Source organism: Apodemus sylvaticus, chromosome 4, assembly GCF_947179515.1.
Source record: "Apodemus sylvaticus chromosome 4, mApoSyl1.1, whole genome shotgun sequence".
Lineage (NCBI taxonomy): Eukaryota > Metazoa > Chordata > Mammalia > Rodentia > Muridae > Apodemus > Apodemus sylvaticus.
The window spans coordinates 32,003,529-32,023,970 of NC_067475.1; the positions used below are offsets into that span (position 1 = coordinate 32,003,529).

General features: G+C 41.6%; 1 protein-coding gene across 1 annotated transcript in view; it reads right to left on the minus strand.

Moving 5' to 3' along the window:
- Window positions 1–1,401: 1,401 nt before the first annotated feature.
- The window catches only part of Col25a1 (collagen type XXV alpha 1 chain), a 397,132-nt gene continuing 378,091 nt past the window's right edge, over window positions 1,402–20,442 (minus strand). Inside the window, exons 33-38 of the mRNA XM_052179247.1 lie at window positions 14,309–14,362; window positions 12,894–12,920; window positions 11,880–11,933; window positions 7,616–7,693; window positions 5,833–5,871; window positions 1,402–2,602 (exon numbers count right to left, since the gene is read on the minus strand). Of these exons, the coding sequence (XP_052035207.1) occupies window positions 2,600–2,602; window positions 5,833–5,871; window positions 7,616–7,693; window positions 11,880–11,933; window positions 12,894–12,920; window positions 14,309–14,362 (255 nt within the window). The 3' untranslated portion in view covers window positions 1,402–2,599. The remainder of the gene's footprint in view (window positions 2,603–5,832; window positions 5,872–7,615; window positions 7,694–11,879; window positions 11,934–12,893; window positions 12,921–14,308; window positions 14,363–20,442) is intronic.

The window sequence follows — 20,442 nt, forward strand, 5'->3', positions numbered from 1 at the left end:
GGAAATTATTTAGTTTGATAGTAAAATGGATGATCAATGATGTCTTACTAACCCAAAGTTGAAGGCTAACTTATGGTGGTTAACCTAGCAATCCACTGAGCACAGAGGATGACCGTCATTCTGTTTGTCTCTTCCAAGGAAGCACATGAAATGGAAGTTTACATGTTCCTTTAAATGTGTCTTATAAGCTAGACCCCCAATGCACACCCAGTCTATGTGGTATCTTTATACGGGTATGTCCAGTGCTTTAACGCTTCTTTTGTTGTTGAGCTAGTCTCATTGAATCTGTTTAACTTTTAAATAATGATCCCTCTCAATACCTCTTTCTAGTGGAGAAACAGAAAGGAAGATAAGAGGAGATCTAGTCACCAGATGGCTTCAAGATTCTATAGTTGTTCTGATCTTCTGAAGATAATGTACAGTCTTGGACTCCCTTTTGTCTCCCAAATGATTTAAGACAAATTGTTTCGTATATTGAGAAATACCTTACCCTAACTACATCATACAAGAAATTGTTAGAAAATACTCTCCATTAAAAAAAAATTAGGGCTGTGGAATGTTATCAGAAATAGTAAATTCTAATCTCAGAAATGGCGTAAAGAAAGAAAAAGATGACACCATTTTGCATGATGGAGCATTTGGTGACACAATATGAATGACATCTTAAGATCTGTCTTGAAACTATCTTCATTACTGTTCTCCTAAGCATGAACTAACTTCCCCTCTTGTGCTAAATATCCAAGTGCAAAACTAAACATTCCCATAAAAGTGGCATTGAATCACTGAGGGAAATGAAATTCTCTAATGGGTTGCCAGAGTGACCATTCCCACCAAGGGGCCTACTTTGAAGCAACCCTTCCACTTAGTATACGTTATTTCAAAACATGTCCCAAAGTCTTCACCGTGCAAAGAAATGTCCAGGCTAAGACTATGTAGGTGAGTTTTGAGCAAGTCAGTCAAAACGAGACCCATTTACAGCAACTGTTTCAGAGCTTTCCGAGATCTTGGATTTGGTCTGTGTATAAGACAAACACTTACTAATGCAAAAGCAAAAGTGAGAAATAAACATCAATATAGAAAAAAAGCTTAGAAGAAGCAAGTTCATGCTACCAAAATGTGATAAAAATTTGACTTTACAATAACTGACAAGTACATTTGTCAATGTAAATTAAAAAGTAGTGAAAAAAAATGCTTACCCTTCATGCTTTACAATGAAATCTTTAAGTGAAAAATGAAATCTCCCTATAATTTCTTCAATTAAACAAACAAACAGCAAAAAGAGATGTGAACATGTTATTTTTTTTTACCATTGGATTCAAATTATGATCTGAAAATTTTTCTAAAAATATTGTTTAAAAACCTATGAGACCCAAACTGAAACAAATGGTTTCTGTTCCTGGACTAAGAAAATAAAAAGTATGAGAAAAGTTGGAAACTACATTTTGTTTCTCGAACTTGTAGAAAAAAAAATGTTTGGTATGGATCAACCCGGGAAGGAAGGGATACTTTCCGACGACCTTTGGTAAAGTCTGTATTCGTGGTACAGCTTATTCTGCCTGATTCCATCTTGGGACACAGGCTCTCTTCAGCAACTTGAGCTCTGATAGGATGTCCGCACCTTTCAATCTGCATAAACAGGGGCTTCCATCCCAAGGCTCTGCTGTCTCCAAAAACACTGCTGCATACCTCTGACATTCTCCCAAAGCATCAACAGCCGTGAGAAGTCAGAACAGATCACTTAGAAAACCAATTTCTGCCGTTCTGGGTGTTTGCGATTGTAAACCTCCTTCCAACTTGGTCTCGTGACAGACACTGCAGGATGCTGAGCCGGTCCTCTTCCCACAACTTCACCGCCGCCAAGCGCAGCCCGAGGAAAACTAGTGGCAGCCATCAGCCTAACCCTTTGGTATTTCAACCAAGGTGGTCACAGGAGCGCACAAGATCAGGAGCTGTGGATCTGCAGTCGGGACTGCAACACCCTCAAAATATAAGACCAACTGTGTGTGTGTGCTCTCCGTCAACTTATCTCTTTTTGGCAATAAGCCACGGTGTAACCCCCTTGAGATGACAAAAGGAATAAGAGTTCAGATATAGGCAAAGAACTCACTGGGCAGCATGCAAGCATCTGCATTTGCACAAGCAGGTTTGGCGCATGCTCAGGCTGGTTTAGTCAGTTTCAGTAGGTGGTATAGGCATGAATGAACGCTACCAGGGAATGTGTGCTGTGTGTTCATAGCTTTGAGTCCATATTTGGTCACAATTTCGTGTAAACTATTTCATGGCACTTTTTTTGACCATGCAATTAACAAGCCCCAAATAAGAAAATAGCAAAAGCAATCAGTTGATCGCTATCACCGATGTCCATATAAACATATTTACGTTCACATAAAATAGAGACACTAGACTTCCTGTAGGTTCTTCGTTTCCATGAACTGCCTAATTTCAGACATGAGGAAAGATAGACAAGTGTGGACAGGGAGAAGCAGTGTGTCGGGTGAGCAGATCTCACCCTCGCAAAATCTGCACTTCAGTTTTTCAACTATAAATATGAAATGTGGACCATTATATACACAACTTCATGCTTGGAAGGTTAGATTCATCACTGCAGAAAAACAGACAACAAACAACAACAAAAAAAGACGTGTGGTGTTAGTAGTTCTCTGCTAACAATTCCAACTTAACATTTATTTTACAAATGCTGGAAGAACCTTGTAGTTTTTCTTTTTTAAGTCAGCGAGCTGATTTGATCATTCCATGTCTCCCACATTAAAGTTTAAAAACTCCAGTTTACCACAATTCTCTTCTTAGTGCCCACCCACATTTTTTCATTGCCAACTAGGAACTTTATGGTAAGGGACTGTCTTAGTCACTGTTCTGAGAAAGCAGAAAGGCGTGATCAACCAAATGGCCAAAGGGTCTAAGTTCCGCACCTTCCTGAATAACATGTGTGTGCATTTCTGGTTGGTGGTTCCTCCTAAGGCTAGGCTTGCCCCGCTAGCAGGCTGATGAGGTGAACCTGCCTGCTAAGGTGAACCTGCCTGCTATAGTTCTCATGCCTGTGACAGTTCTGCTGGGACAAAACAAACAAACAAACAAACAAAAAAAAAACAAGTCTCTGTTTCTTCATTTTGAAGAACCATGTTGTGAAGGTCTCTGCAGAACTGCCATTGGCTCTGAGATCGAGAGGCAGATTGCATTGTGCTATTAGTTTATAGAGATTTCTTTAGGATTTGCTTGTTTGTTTGAGGCAGTGTTTCACTGTGCAGCTCTGGCTGGCCTCAAACTCTCAGAGCTCTGCTTGCCTCGTGTGTATCAGGACTAAAGACATGCGTCGCCATATCCAGGGGATGCCTTTAGTTTTACTCACAGAAAAATCAAAGAGAAAAGTAAAATGCAGAGGAGAGTGAGACAGTGTCTCTGTCCTACCCCCACCCCCAGGTAACTAGTCCAGAGTCTCCTTTCAATGCTCTCACTAAGAACACTGTGTTTTTCTTTTTCCAAGAGAAACTGTGTAACGATGAACCTGTCAGCAGGCAGATGGTGGTGCATGCCTTTAATCCCAGCACTTGGGAGGCAGAGGCAGGTTGATCTCTATGAATTTGAGGCCAGCTTGGTCTACAGAGCTAGTTCCAGGACAGTCGGGGATACACAGAGAAACTAAAACAAACAAACAAACAGAAAACAGCAAAAGCAATATCCATCATGGAGGATCTATATGTAGTTAATGGTTAATATGGACAGACACTTTCCTTAGCAGTCCAACTACTGTTAAGGTACTTCTACTCCTTCGAATAATCCTGTATCTACGCTTCTCTAAGCAACCTAATGAAATTCATCAGACCATCAAAATAGCTGGGGACTATTGGAATGAAGATTAGTGGAAGCAGGGGAGAGACAAGAGAGGGTAATGGCTGGGTGAATATGACCAAAATCTATTATATACATGTATAAAGATGCTATAATGGACCCATTATGTATAACTAGTAATGCTAATAAAACATTAAATTTTCACAGACGTGTTTATCCTGGTAACCTAAATAAATAGGACTAACCAGAAGCCACCTACTGACTTTATTTATAATGTATCAATTAAAAATTACTTGAATATTTGAGATAGCTACACTGGCCATCTGAGAACATTTCATTTATCTCACCGTTTCATTCATATTGGGGGAGGGGAGTTCCACAATGTAGTGATTGGAATTCATGTATGCTGTAGGGAGGTGTTAAGCAAACCAACATTCTATCATTGAGCTATTTTTTTTTTGTAGAAGATGATAGCTCCATGAGATTCTTAATCTTAGGTAGAATATAGTATCTATTTCATAGAAAGATGAATATTTCAAAGGACAGTTTATGACCCTATTCCTATTACCATCAGGTTTTCTATTTCAAGCACTAACAAGATGAATGTTATGTTGTTGTGGTAACACTTACGCCTTTATGAAAAGGAAATATGATTTTGAAGTGCCACAGACGCATGGTGACTCTAAGTTCTAGGTGGTGTCACAGGGTGGGGGAAATGAACTGTTTGCATTTCTAAGGTACGGTGAGCTCATGCCCAGCTCTAAGGAATCATCTCATTGAATTACAGAGGAGAGGTTAGAGAGAGCAAGTGGTCATTCTAGCATGGGGTGGCATTACGATGCCTGTGATCGGCAGCTAAGCTGGTAAGAGGATAGTTTTACTAGGTAGGATGACTCTGATGAGGGGGTCTGGATCCAAACCCCCTCTTGACCTCAGATGCAACCGAGTTCATTATTTGATAGGCTCAAAGGGGACCATGGGAAACTTGTAAATAAATGATGCTGTTAAGAGAGAAGGCCTTTCTGTCCCCGGCTAAGTCGGTGAGGCTAGTTGAGAAAGCACATTACATAAGATTTCCTGATGGTTGAGTTGCTGACTTGAGAAGCAACCAAGAGCCCAGCGTCTCCTCACGTTTCCACACTCTTACACAGTTTGTTCTAATTTTGCCAATGAAGCATGGCCGTCTACAATTACTGGATAGGCTACAAAGTATTGGAGATAAAATTTCAAAACTGCAAAAGTAGTTTGGATGCTTTCCTTATCACATTGTTATTTCTGGCATTTTTTTGACTTCTGGTAACCTGTGTACTGGGTTGACAGCTTTATGTGCGAAGAGTCAGCATTTCCCGGGCAGCGCAGAACGCAGAGAGCTCTGCCTCCCTGATGGAAATGATACCATTGCTTCTCGCTGTTTCTCCTTCCTAGCCCTGTTACCCACAAGCTTGCTGCTCTTGGAAGTTTCTTTGCTTTTCCAAAGGTCTATTACTCATCCGTAGGCTACTGCATGAATTAACCAAAGCAATATCCTTGTAGGACAGGATAGAAACCAACCTATCCCTGATAAATGCTATGCTTATATTTTCTGCTTTCTCAGTTATATGACTGATATTGACAGGGTTCTACCATATCTCAGCATATTTGTCAATGCAAATGATATACAATGAAAAACTAGAATTAAAAATCACCATAAACAGTAGGCAGAAAGAGTTGAGAGAGAGAGACAGAGAGAAGGAGAGAGAGAGAGAGAGAGAATCTTGCTCAGATATATTGCCCCTTTCCATCACAAAGATTTTTGAGGTTCCAGCTTACAATATTTGTCAAGAACTGCTTTTGCTTACTGATTTGGGAAGAAATCAGTAATAAATACAGTCATCTAAAGATGGACCAGAGCTGGCACTTTTTGCTTTGGAATACCCAAACAGTTTTCAAGAATGTCAAATATAAAAGGTCTGTTCTGCATGGAAAGGGACAGGTTAAGATTAAGGTTTCTTTTTTTTTTTTTTTTACCTCATAAGGTCTACCTACCTTCTGCCAGCAGCCAGGCATAGGTAATCCATCAGGTCCCTGTTTTTGAAGAGAAGAAACAGAATTCCTTAGGCTTAGACAAGTAATAAAATGCCACATTCACACACTAAGAGTCTTCAGAAATGATTTCTATTAGTTGACTTCAGTCATAAGCATCTTATGCTAATTAGCGGGTCACAATATTTTACCCACTCTTGGCTAAAAGGAAGCTGATTCAAATGTTTCTCAGACTGAGCACACATCTAGAAAATCCATGAAGACAGAAAATGCTATGTCTGATTTTAAAAATGAACTGGGCACCGGTTGGCCAGTGTTTTGCTCACAGCTACATCTTTAGATAACACAGCTGCATGGTAGCTCTTAACATCATTAAAAAGTATCACACTTGTCTTTTCTAAATGAATTAGAGTATCATTTCCTTGTGATCACTATGGACTATGGTTTGTGGTAAGGCAGGCCATTTCTATCTGAAGTTTATAGGTCTCCATGTTCCAATGTTTTTCACTTGCCTATACTGTATGTAGATATTGAAAAATATACTCATTTGAAGCACAGGCAGTCTAGCTATGTGTTATAGTATATATCATCCATAGAATTTGTCAGTGCTCTTGGTTAAATCTTCAGAAGTTGGTTAACACTCTGAATGAAGGTTTCTAAATGCTAAAAAGTATATTTTCATTTGACGTGTAAGCATCTTCAGATACAAATGAGACCAGAAGACGTGACATAGTTGAAGGCATGCATTTTCCTCCAATTAAGAGGTTTATGAAATATGACTTATCAACACCAAGCAAACAAAAGACAGAGTACCCCACATTAATATTTTCTAACTATAACAATTGACTAGATATTTTTCTATAAACACAATCTCCTAAGACACAAAATATACATTTACCTTTAAAGAATCATGCTTATAATTGAAGAATCATGTGTAAGGCCATGCAGACCAAGTGGAATGCGATGATAAAAATCTTTCTTTGTACCCAATGAAATGGTAACCACGCTACCTTTTTAATTTGTAAAAAGAATCTAGCTTTTTGAGTATTTGGGAGAAATTGGTGCTGCCAGATTGGTACAAGGAGAAGGATCAACCAGTAGAATTTTAGATTTTAGTATAAGGAGGATCTTGAGTTCATGCCAATGGGGGAGGGAGTTTCATCTACTTCAGGAAAGTGAGTTTTAAAAGGAGAGACCATTAGGTCAAAGGTTATGTGACAAGGAGAAGGGTTTGGGCTGCAGACAATTATCATCTTTAGAAGTCCAGGGCAGTTTGGTTTTCCTTCCTATGGTCTCTTCACAGTGTTGCTTCAAATTGGTTAACTCTTGACCACAGAAGTCATAATGTACAACTGGCCTTATTTACACCCTGATAAGACTATCACGGGAGAGACAAAATCCTTTTCTTTTAAAGGACAGGGGGAAAAAATAAGTAGGGTAAAAGCCCAAGTTCTGGCCTAGCAGTGCCATTGGGTTTTGTATTTTTTAATCTAACTTACAAATAATCTCTGAATATTTATTGGGTAAATTAATACTCCAAAGAACATAAGATGAACATGTCAGTAGTGAGAACAATGTTAGAAGATTAATACACAGTCACTGATAATACAAGCTTGCCCGCTCCCTGCTGCAGAGCCCAGGGAAGAGCCTTCTCATGCACACACATGTAGTATGTTTATCATGTAAAGCTGGCTCCAGAAAGAAGCACTTTACACTGATACAGACGAATACATAGTCAACCAAGGAATGGCATGCAGGATGACGGAAGGACAGAGAAATACTGTACCAATTGGCAAGGGGCGTCCAGCCCATCTAGGCCAGGCTGGCCCGGCTCCCCCTTTTCCCCCTTAACGCCACGGAATCCCTGTTTGTAAAGATTAACTCATAATGTTACTAATCCAAGAAATCATTGAAAGCAAAAATGTTCTAAAGAAACAACTCGAAGAAAAAGCTGGGAGAGGAACAACCTAGGAGGGACAGTAACACGGAGAGAAGTTTCACATTGTCATGACAAGGCCCTTGACAGGAAACCATGGCCTCCTCTTTGGGGGGATATGGGACATTGTTGACTCTTCTTCATATCCTATAGTTAGGTCCCAGTCAGCCAGCACTGCTTGCGAGTTTAGAAATGGAGTAGAGTTGAGTGGCTGTCAACAAGATGCCAAGGACAGCAGGGTAACCTTGTACCTCTGAACACCCTCTGAAGGTCTGTGCTGAATGACCCTCCCAGGAACCTGCTGTTACTGGTCCCTCTGGCCAGTTCCTCTCCCATCTCATCCTTATCCCAGCACAAGCCATCTGGAGACAGTTGCATCATTTAGACATACCAACGGGCAGGGTGCATCCAATCCAGGAGCGCCCTGTTCTCCTTTCTCCCCTTTAGGCCCCTTTTTGCCTTTCTTTCCCTTTTCCCCCTGTGGATACAAGGGTTTAAATAAAAGACAGGTTTTATTTTGAGGGGGTGTAGAATAAAAATGATCCAAAATATGGCTTAGCTAGAAATAGTCTGGAAGGCATTTACCATTGTTTACTTATGTGCATAAGACACGATGCTATAAAAAATAACCAAAGCTGCCATGTTAACAATGGATTCTGGAAGCAGGATAGATTGGTTATTTATTTATTTATTTCACATTCAATAAGAAGGAAGGAAGGAGACCAAAAGGGCTGATACACCAGAAAGGCAGATCAGTGCTGACTTCCGACATTTTGGAGTCAACAGTTAATTAGGGATTTGTTCTGTGGACCAGGCAAAGATGGCGGACAAGTTGTACTGAAGCCAGTTGGTATCAGGTGGAGCTGGGCTTTGGGTAATGGATACTCCACCCAATTGTGAGTATTTTGAACTTGCCTTTCCCTTCCTTATTCTTTAACATATGATGGCTGTACAGACTCAGAGGGAGAGGCTACAGCTGCGCTCTCTCCCAAGGCTGGCCAGCCATACTCTATTCTGCAGCTCCCAGTAAAAATATTCCAGTATTAAAATGTGCCTCTATTGTGTTTAACTTTTCCTCCCCAGAAAAAATAAAAATGAACACTGGACTTATTGAGTTAAACACAAGTTTCAGGCACTAATACGTGGCAGCAATGCCAACTGGAGAAACAGTTGGATAAAGCTAGGCGGTCATCTTCAATCTTTGTTGTTCACAATGGTGAATGAGTTTCCAGCTTACAGTGCTGCAGATAGGAAAAGCAGTCTGGGCTCATTAAAACGAGGTAGGCAGGATAATTACGTAGTGGGAATGTAGCCGTGGAAATTAGTATTTGTAAATCAAGGTCAAGGTTTGTAGGATGTCTGCATGGATCCTCGGGATGGAGGAATTGAGGAAAGGAGGCAAAAGGAGAGGAAGGAAGGAATGCACCCCAGCTGGTTCACATTAACACAGACATCTGCAAACTTATAGACAGGGAAGTGGTGCTGTGCAGAATGCAAAAGATGAGGCATAGATACATACGGAGATGAGGGCATTCATCCTGCAATCTGGAAGGCAGTTACAGTAAATCCGAACAGTCCGAAGCAAACAACATGAATATTCAAAGGGAAAAGACAGACCAATGCACACTGCAGAAACGAATGAGACACTCATTCAGATGAATACGTTCACTCTTGACAGCACGGGCCGAAGCTCCGCCTTGTTCATCTCCTGTGTGCCAAGAACATTGTGGCCGAAGGCTTGGAATCAGAGCCACTCGGGCTTCTTGAATACAGGGGATAGAAGTTCAGTGGGGTTTGCTTGAGCACGAGTGACGGCAGAGTTGTGACAGGGAGAGTGAAATGAGGAAGGAGCAGGTGAGAAAGGAAACGAAGTAGACGATGCCTTCAGCACCTCCCTCAGACAGTAGCTTCAGTGCCATGATATGAATGGATAAAACGTTTTATGTGTGCTCCGCCCTCCCTGAAGGCAGCGGACCCATCTTTGAGTAGGACTAAGCAAGACCAGTTGTGTTGGTTAAGTGGCGTTCAGTGCTTGATTGGCAAATGGGCTTAAGGCTAACTACTCGAATTACTGTGATAGGTGATGATTTTATGTGAACAGCAGGCTTTACAAAAAGAGCCATTACAAGAATGATACCTTAATGTGATCACAAAGAACATGTCAACATTATTAATCAACAACATGTTGTAAAATGAACTGATTATCCATATTCCTCAAAGGTATGTGTCATTGTGTGTATGAGCAGTTGAAATGTGATAATTATCGTTAATTTTTATTTCTTATACCAGTGAAAAAGATAGACAAAGTGCTCGACTGTTAGAATCTAATTTTCCTAAATATAAAACTTGGAACAATTGTGGAAATATTTTCTGTATGAGTGGTTAACATTTTTCTGAGGGAGGGTTTGTGAGTTTGTGCTTTTATGAGATACAATAATGAACATTTCTCCTCTCCCCTAGACTATTCTTTTCATTCTTTGCTATGCTAGGAGAATGAATTCAGGGCTTTGCCCATGCTCAGTAAGGACTCTAGCACTGACCCAATGCTGGTATAATTTCTAACTTCTTTAAAGATAATAAAATTGAGTACCACATGATACGTTTTTTTTCCCCCTTGGGTAACATTTTAGACTTACACAACCCACTAGGTAAATGTATAATAATTAAGCAGAGTTTTTAAGACAATTTGCTTTGTGCTCAATGGTCTCTCCCAGAACCTGTCTCAAACCACATTACAATTTGTGGTCGAGATTTAAAATGTGGAAAATAGTTTCTTATGGCATCCTTTCCTTGTTTGTGAAGTAAGGAAATAACAGCACCCACCTTGGGATGGCAGTGTGAGGATTTCAAGGTTTATCATGTGTAAAAATCTTTGGGAAAGGAACGAACAGGTGCTCCCTGTATGCGATGGTGTGGGAGGCGGATTGGGATGACCATGGGCTCTTACCAATGGGAGGCTGAGAAACTCTTAATTCTTAAAACACATGCAGTGGGTGTTGTAGCCTTTCTTTGACACATCTCTTTTGGTCTTGTATCACAACAGGAATGAGTTTTCCTGTTCAAGAGAATCTATTGGATTTTTAAAATCATTTGAATTATTAAGTATATCAGGGCACAAATTAATCTAAGGAGAACTGGTTTACATTGGAATCATGAGGTGAATGGATGTTCAACTACTTTAAGATTTTCATTATTGAGATTTTGTTGCTTTTTTGCTTCATCCAATGTAAAACTTACTTGATTTACTACTGGGTTAAAGACTACAGTGAGAAAGGAAGGAAGGGAGGGAGAGAGAAGAGAAGAGAAGAGAAGAGGAGAGAGAGAGAGAGAGAGAGAGAGAGTAAAAGAGAAATAGAAAAAGTGATGATTAAAATTCTCAACTGAGACTTTTCTTTTAGTTATAAAATCATTGCTTGATATTGACCCCTGTAACCTATGGTGTTGATGGTCCCCGGAAATTCTTAACACCAAGCCATAAAATAATGTCTTCATTAAACAACCTACAACTGTTGTCTTTACAGCTACCAAGAGGAGCTTCTGCACAGTGGGCCTGCTGTGGTCTGTGACAGAGCCTGTTTTCTACTTCTAAATTTAAAAATATCAAAATGTATCATGCATCAGACTCTCTCTTATGAACTTCAGGAAGATAAAGGAGATCCTGTCCTGTGGGTAAGGCAGGCTTTGCCAAAATACCATTGAGGTTTGTGCAATGTGACCTAACTCTTATAAAAAAAAAAGGAATTCAATCCCCTGGACACTATATTAAAAAAATTGGTTTCAGGAAGTTGAAAGACTGTAGCTTTGATATCCAGGAGTGAGAATCTTCCTCCTATGCTGGAAGGTGGCCCCGTTTCTAGCTGTGTAGTCTTCTTTAGCCCTCTTTGAAGGCCTGATTCCTTAGAACAGCCATCTGTATGTTTTTGGAACACAGGACGGACACAGGAAAGGTGCCTGAGGGAATCCTGCAGGTTCAGTAGCAGAGCAGACAGTGCTAGCAGAAACACATGAGATGCATGCTGGGAGTTCTGCTGGCAGAAACACATAAGAGAGATGCATGCTGGGAGCTCTGCTGGCAGAAACACATGAGAGAGAGATGCATGCTGGGAGAAGTCACCTTTTCTCCCTTTTCTCCCAGGTCTCCCTTCTCGCCTCGAGGACCAGGGAAGCCCTAGGGGATAAAAAGCAAACTCAACATATCTATTGGCATAACTGTGACAAAATCATATTGAAATCAACCAACACCACTACTATAACAACATTTCATTGGTCTGAACTCAGATATAAAAACGGACATGTCAAATAACCTTTAAACTTACAAAGAACAGTGCCACTTAGGATTAGTACTTTCTACCATTTCAATGAGCTATGCACAACAAGTTTCTTGGGTTTTTTTCCCTCTTAAGAAATGTAGGAGAAAAACCACACAGGATATTAATTTGAATCCTGTCATTTTTACTGACTTGTGTGGGTCTGGGCAAATCACTTACTCTGCCCTTCAGTCCCCTGACTATAGAATAAGGTTAATGACTATCTGTCACACAGCTGTTGTGGATGTTAAATGAGACGGTGGGTACAAAGTGCCAGAATGATGCCTGGACATAACAGGTGCTCAATAAACAGCAACTCTGGTAACTTAATCACCCACACAACACTGAACAGTGATTGCTCCTGGAGGCATTACTTTTGACGGTGTATTTTTATATAATATTTTTAGCATAAGAGAAAACAGAGACTTAATGAGAAATAAAACCCACTACATAACAGCTTTCACAAAACATCCTTCCCCAAGGGCAGCTCATGAGAGGCAGACTGATTTGATACATATTTATTTTTTCCATAACTAGGTCATGCTGATGTTGAGTGTCCTTAATTTAGGAAAAGTATTTTGAAAGTACCACTATGCGATGTCAGTTACTAATTTTATATGAATTATTTTTCCTTCATTTACCTCATGCAAATACTAGTGTATTTTATATTGCTGTATATGTGCACTGTAATTACATATAGGTGTGTGCATGGGCACACACATGCATAGACAAAATAGTGTATATTCTTGGTGACCCTGGTGATGGAGACCTTTGATTGTATTTATTATACTTAAAGGATGTTTGCTGCACAGATTACTTACATCAAGACCAGGCTCTCCATCTTTACCCTGCCAAGGAACCATAGTAGCTACATTAGTGTTCCTAAGTTTCACCAGTGGGTTCTTGTTTAAGGCATATTTGGGCATGCAACATTAGTATTAAAACGACTATGCCAGAGATGTGAAAAGGCTTCTTGATTAGTGAAATCTCTTTAATCAAGTGAGGGGACTGTTAGTTAAAAGTTATAGGGCATGAGGAATTTAAATTCGTTATGGGGGTGAATAGATAAAATTTTGCTCAAGGTTTGCCCTTTGGCTTGGTAGCTCTGGAGGGAAGTGTAAAAAAATAAAAGGCAAAAAAAAAAAAGTTTAGTTAAGTTAAAAGCCACAGCAATGCTAATGGCTAATGGAAGATGTTCATCGCTGCTCCCTTGATTTGATAGCTTAGTTAGCCTTTAAGTTAATGCAGAACCTAAAAACTGTTTATCATTGAACATAGTTTGAATTTGGCCAGACAGTCAGAGTGTGAACATCATAACTTCAGAAGTTGCTTTGCAGTAAGCTTTGTAGAATAATTTCCTAGGAGGGTTACTCTAAGACACAAGATGGTAACTTTGCCCTGGGGGTGCAGGTCAGCCGGCTGGTAACACCATATCGGACTCTGCTCTATCCAAAGTCCCCAAGAGCTACTCTGTTTCCACTAAGTACAGTTTGACACTGACTTCAAAAATCAGCATCCCTTTAAGCGCTGAAGTGATTGCCAATGAAGTTTATTATCTGAGTTCATAAAAAGCGTGTGGAAAGCACAGGCAAGCTAAGAGCCTAAATGCAATGCATGCTCCTTTGAGTCCTACCCAACTGAATCACTGCACAGATCATCTCTGCAGCCTCGCTCTGCAGCCCAAGTTTGGTTCCGCATACTTCAGAATTTTAGAAGACAGAACTTGGCCAACCTTCTATGTTCTGAAGTTCATTTGTCCTCACAGGTTCTTAGAAAGGTCATCATGAATATCAATTTAATTTGGATCATAATTTTCACTAGCAAGAGAAATTTTTTTTTTGCTAATTATCTATAAGAATAGACAAGGCTGTTACAGAAGCTTTCATGTCCTATTGGCATGGGTGATCCTTCAAGGTAGTGCCAGTTGTGAATGTCCACTGTGATGGCGTAGGGAGGCTGCCATCTGTTAGGCGGAATCTTGCTTTCTAATTAGCGTTGTTTATCCCCTAATCTCTGATCTCTAGTCACATGACATGCCTGGGTATGTCTCTATGTACAGAGATCACTGAGACCGAGTATGGTCAGTCTGTAGTATAGAACACTCTGTACTGAGACTACATAAGACTGTCTTTGCTCCTATAATGAGGTTAGTCCATCCACTAGGGAAGGGTTAACCATGTCAGTGGCAGGTCACAGGAACATGCGGATGACAGTGATCACGTGACAGTGAACTCACAGGCAGCCCATAGGGCCCTCTGGGTCCAGGTTCTCCCACAGATCCTTTCTCTCCCTAAAATGAAAAAGCAGAAAGTTCCAGTCATACACAGACCCTCACATGCCAGGCTCACAGAGCAAGCCGCCATTTAAATGTTCTGTCAGAATGCCCACAGTTCATACTCCTTCAAGACTGTAGTGGTGAAACCGTGAAAGTCCTCCGTCATGGCAGACTAGCAGGTGACTGCTGAAAAGACAGGGCTGCCACTGCCAGCTGTGTAGGAAGGACACTGCCGGGCTTCCTCCGACGCTGGTGTAGAGCATTGCTGTTTGTTTTAAATCTGTAGGTTCCTATCCCTTACCTCACATTCTTTGGAGTGGACCTGACTTTAGATTTGGCATCTTGAGGATGAGGTACAACAATAGCTATACAATACATTTATTTTATATAAATACCTTACATGTTAATTTTATATAGTATCCTTTTTGTGTGTGTGTGCCTGTGTTTCTACAGCAATGTGTCAGATGAGGCCAGGGGTAGAATCCCCAGCTGTGGTGTCGTGTTAGCCCTCAAAGGGTTTTGAGTGATTCCCAGTTTGAATTTTTGGATGGGGGATATTTGGCCTGTATTGCCATTTTTTTTAAATGTACAATTTATTTATTTTTTTTTAAAGTGAGGTCCTTCTTTGGAGAAGCCCTTCCTTGAGCCCTCTCCATTTCTCCAGCTGTCCTTGCACTCTGGGAGACACACTCATGCTCCTGTTAGTTCCTGTCTGTGGCTCTTACTAGAATGGACACACTGGGTCTCGAGGGCCTCCCAACTTTGGTCCCATCCCATCCACCAAGTATCAGACTAGTGTCGAGCACATTAGTAAATATTAGATACATGAATCCTGTTGGGTCACACATTGTTATACACATCTTGTTTCCTTTTTGAAAGAGACTTAAAAACCTTTCTGCCTTCAGTATGTGTGTGTGTGTGTGTGTGTGTGCTGTGTAGTAGGCCCCCTTTACCCACTCTCAGTGTTTGTTTCAGAGGGTTAGCAATAGGGTTAATCCTGAATGCTTGGGAAGAATGAGGGTTATTGGAAGTGGTCAATGGATAGGAATGATTAACCTAGTCAGATGCAGATACTAGCACCCAACCAATGGACAGAAGCTGGGGACCCCTGGGGCTGAATTGGAGAAAAGCTAGAAGAAGCTAAGGAGGAGGGCGACCCTATGGGAAGATCAGCATTCTCAACTGACCTGGGTCTCCCCCCTCCCCCCGCCCCCTGAGATCTCTCAGACACTGAGACACCAACCAGGCAGCATACACTAGCTGATGAGGCCCCCGACGCGTACACAGTGGAGAAAATTGCCTGGTCTGGCCTCAGTGAGAGAAGATGCACCGGCACCTAACCCTCGAGAGACTTGAGGCCCCAGGGAGTGGGGATGTCTGGTGAGGTGGGGCTAGGGGGTGAGGACATCCTCTCGGAGACAGGGGTGGGTGGAGGAGAAGGTAAGGGATGGGGGTCTGTCAGGAGGCAGACCTGAAGGGGGATGAAGACTGGACTACAAAAAAAGGATTAAAGAATAATAAAGTGTTTTAATGCTGCTCTCTCCAGACTAAACCGTGCGTTATTATGTAGCATGAAAATGCTAGGGACACAGGTGACATCACAACGAGTATCTCCGTAGAGAATTCCACCTTCCTTCCTTTATTGTGCCTTCTATCATTGGGACTTAGAATTCATCTTCATGTTTATCCTCCCGCAGCGTTTGAGCTGCGGTTCTTTTTCTTTTCTTTCTTTCTTTTTTTTCTTTTCTTTCTTTCTTTCTTTCTTTTTCTTTTCTTTTTTTTTTTTTTTGGTTTTTCCGAGACAGGGTTTCTCTGTATAGCCCTGGCTGTCCTGGAACTCACTCTGTAGACCAGGCTAGCCTTGAACTCAGAAATCTGCCTGCCTCTGCCCTCCAAGTACTGGGATTAAAGGCGAGTGGGGGGGTGGTAAGCCAGGTTTCCCTGAGAATTCTACCTGCAGAGGTGTGGGGCAGGGCTTTACCTCTCTCTTCTGAGTTTTCATCTGAGTGGACATCAGACATTACTTGCATTTTCCTTTTAAATTTAGGGGGTTGGCGACGCTACTTAATGCTGTCAGCTAACAACACATGGCTTACAATGAGATCACTAGAGATGGATAGCTTTAAGAATCTGAGCTCTTCTTAACACTTTATATTTGCTAATAATGAACCAGCAATGGTAGGCAGGGCAGTGACCAGGCTGTCAACGAAATAAAGTTTAAATGTGAATTATATTTCTGGCTCTTTCTGGAGGGTGAGCCTCCCCCCCACCCCCAGAACTCTAGGAACTTTCCCATTCCTTCTGTGCTTGGACTATATTAGTCATAAAATAAAACAGTGATACATGTTCTGTGAATATTGTCCTGAAGACCGTATTTGATAGCAATATATGACATTATACCATGCTAATAATGTCACTAGGGTGAGCTGCTGTACAGCTAGGGGTCATGGTTTTAATGGAAGCTTTAAAGCACGCTGATTTAAAATCAGTTTCTTTCAGATGGATTTAGCAGTGCTACCTGTGAGTTTTAATATGGTGTGTGTGCATGTATATGTGTGTGTGTGTGTGTGTGTGTGTGTGTGTGTGTGTGTGATACTGGTATGGAAGTAGTGGTCAGAGGTAGTGTTAACAGACACAAGCTAACTAACTGGACACTAGCAGCCTGGGTTTAGTCTAAGTATCACCATGAAGTTTCCTGCCGCCCTCCCTTGTACCGCCTTCCCTGAGAACCTTGGCTTGCTTTTTCTTTTAAAAAAAGGCACACACTGGGGCTTATCTAGATATGGTTAGTGGTCACTACAGAGCTTTTCTGCAGGGTTTCTCTTTCAGGTTAGCCTGCCTCTCACAGCAAGGCACCATGAGATGTGGACCCAGGAGCCAATGCTGGCCCAGGAGGCACTGGGGACTCTCAGCTGGAAGGTCCAGGGAATGCGATTTTCCTGCTGTGGTCGGTCCCACTCTCTCGGGGAGAGCCCTGTCCTTGGCCAAGTCTCCCTGGGTGTCTCCCTGGGCCTGCACCTAGGATTTTTGCCTGGATAGAAGCAAGGCCTAGACTCCTCCTTTGGTCTTTTTGGTTATGGGAACTAGACACTCGTCTCTTGTTCAAGCCACATGGGAATTGGACCTCTTCCTCAGCATCAGAGGAGAACTAACTCTAGGCATGGCTTCAAGTGCCTGTCCTCTATGCAGATGAAGTTATCAGCGGAAGGCATGGAGAGCTGCATGCGCATGCGTCAGCCCATCCTCGCACGGGAAATGCTTCATTTCTTTTTAGGCCGACTGGATTTTATCGAGGCTTCTCAGTTGGTGTACTAGCAACCAAGGAGCGGTTCTGGAGCGCCCTGCCTTTGCCCACCCTTTCTGCTTTAAACCAGAAACATCTGCAGGAGACTCCAGATGGCCCCTCCATTAACTCCGGGGCTCACACTCTGCTCCCCGCACTCGGTTCGAGGGCGCGTGGAGTATGCCGACACACGATCCGGTTGGAGGAGGCACAAGTGTAGCACTTCACACCGCGTGCACCTGCCTTCCAACTATGCATTCAGAAATTCTTCGCGACTTCATTTGCCCTTCTGGTTAATTCTGCACCGGCGCGGACACCTGATACCCTTGAGACACGGTTGAGCTATCGGAAGTAGCAGCTGATTTACCAAACAGCAAAACCCTCTTGAGCCCCGGGGCACGTTGCCAACAGACCTCCTGAGCCTTGGCTGCTCCAATTTTAGGATGGACTGAGTTTCTTCATACAGCACTTGAAAGTGAATATCAGCAGTGAGGACGCTCTTAGCCTTGAAGTATTTTTTGATGAGCCTAATTATTAGAAATTGTTGGTTTGATCTTAGAGATAATAATAGTAGATTCAGATAATATATTCTTAAGGACCCATCTCTTTCTGGAATTCTTCTTGGATAAAGCCAGTCTGCACTGGGGTCTGGTCTATAGTATTTGTATTGACTTTGGCCTTATTCTCGGGCTATTTTTTTTTTTTTTTGCACAGATTTTTTTTTTCAATATAAACTCATTTAGATGAATGGAAGTAGATGTTTTCTTACTCAGCCCTAGATGGGAAGACTCCATCACATCTCTGCCCTCGGTTCACAGGGAACCCCGGAATAGGAGGTGGAAAAGTATAGGAGCCAGAAGACTGGGAGAGCATGGAGAAAATGGCCCTCTAAATCAACAGAGACCGCGGCTGCACACACTGCCTGCGCGGGTCGCACCAGGGACTCTGTATTGACGCCATGGCTTCCAGTTTAGTGTCTGAATAGGATTCCCGAGTGAGCTCAGGACTGGGTCTCTGATTCTTGTGTCTTCTCTTGGTCTCTTTTCCTTCTGTTGGTTTGTTTTGTCCAACTTCAATGCAATTTTTTTATTTTATATTTTATTTTGCTATATTTTAATACTTTCTCTCTTAGAAGCCTGTTTTTTTTTTTTTCCTAATGAGAGACAGAACGGGAATGAATCTGGATTGGAGGGGAGGCGAAGAGAAATACTGGGAGGAGCACAGGAGGCAGAGACCATAATCAGGCTGTATTATGTCAGAAAAGAATCTATTTTTAATAAAAGGAAAAAATAAAAAACGACAATAGTTGCTTCACGGAAGCATTGCTTATCTAGGGGCATATATTAATGAGCATTAATAAAAGTCTATGTGATGAAGATGAATATATGGTATTATTCAGTGTTCCAGAGTAACTGACAAAATGGGATTTCTTCAAGTAGGAGGAGTGTTTCTTTCACTCCCAACGGACTGTAGTATACACAGTTGTATCTGATAAACATTTATTGCATGCGTGAATTTACTTTAGAGAACACAGGACTAGGAAATTAGAAGGCGTGTCAGAGCCATTACTACCCAGCCCTCTCTTTAAAATCAAATTAGCCTAGTCTGATGAAAACTTTTATTTCAAAAAGACCACAGACTTGCACAGTGGATTGTGTCAACATTGTGAAATGCTCTCATTCAGCATACTTTGCCTTGTGCAGTGTATGGCAGGGAACTTGATGACACAATTATACACTCACACACACACATACACACTCACATATGCACTTACAAACACACACATACACACACATACACACACAAATGTACACTCACATACACACATTCACACACACATATACACTCACATACAAACCCACTCACATATACACACATACCCACTTACATACACACTTACAAACACACACATACACACACATACACACACAAATGTACACTCACATACACACATTCACACACACATATACACTTACATACAAACCCACTCACACACACACACACACTCACATACACACCCACACACCCACAGGCCTGTGCACATACACTCATACACACACACACACACACACACACACACACACACTTGGAGTTTTCCAAGGTAAAGAGAGAAAACGTGGGCAAGAATCGAAGAGAGGGGAAGACGTTGCAGACACTCGAGCAGCCGCAGGGCTGCAGGACATTTTTGTGTGTCAGATATTCATCTTCCCCTGAATGTCTATCTTTTTTTTTTTTTTTTTTTTTTGGCTCCCAGGGATAGGGAACCATAGTCTAGGATAGTGAGCTTGGTGAAAGGGCTGTGCTTTATAACGCACCAAATCATTTCCTTATGGCTAGAGAAAGCAGGTCATTCTTTAACCCTCGAAAGAAAAATGAGAAGATGGCTGACTGTGCGGAGAAGGCTATGTAGGTTTTGTAATTTCCTTTGGAAAAACATTATAATTTACTCAGAATGAATACAGTAGCTTTGTGTTACGATTATCAATATGTAGCTCTGGAAATCTTAGCTCTATTGACTTCAACTTCTGGACAAAGGCCCAATGAAAATGTCTTCCTTATGGGTTAAGGAGGAATAATGGGGGCTATTTATTTAGCTATGTAAATGTATGCATTGTTTGCATTAAGGCAGGCAGATTCCACCTACGTTTCTTCTGAGTCTCAGGACTCTAAATAGTACTTCAAGTGGGCAATATTTTCACTTACTACTAGGTAGTTCCCTGTCTCTTCTGGAAAATGAACAGGTTGGGATCATCTTATACAGAGAAGGCATGCTTTGATTCCTCCAGTACTCAGCTTAAGTGTGACAACCCAA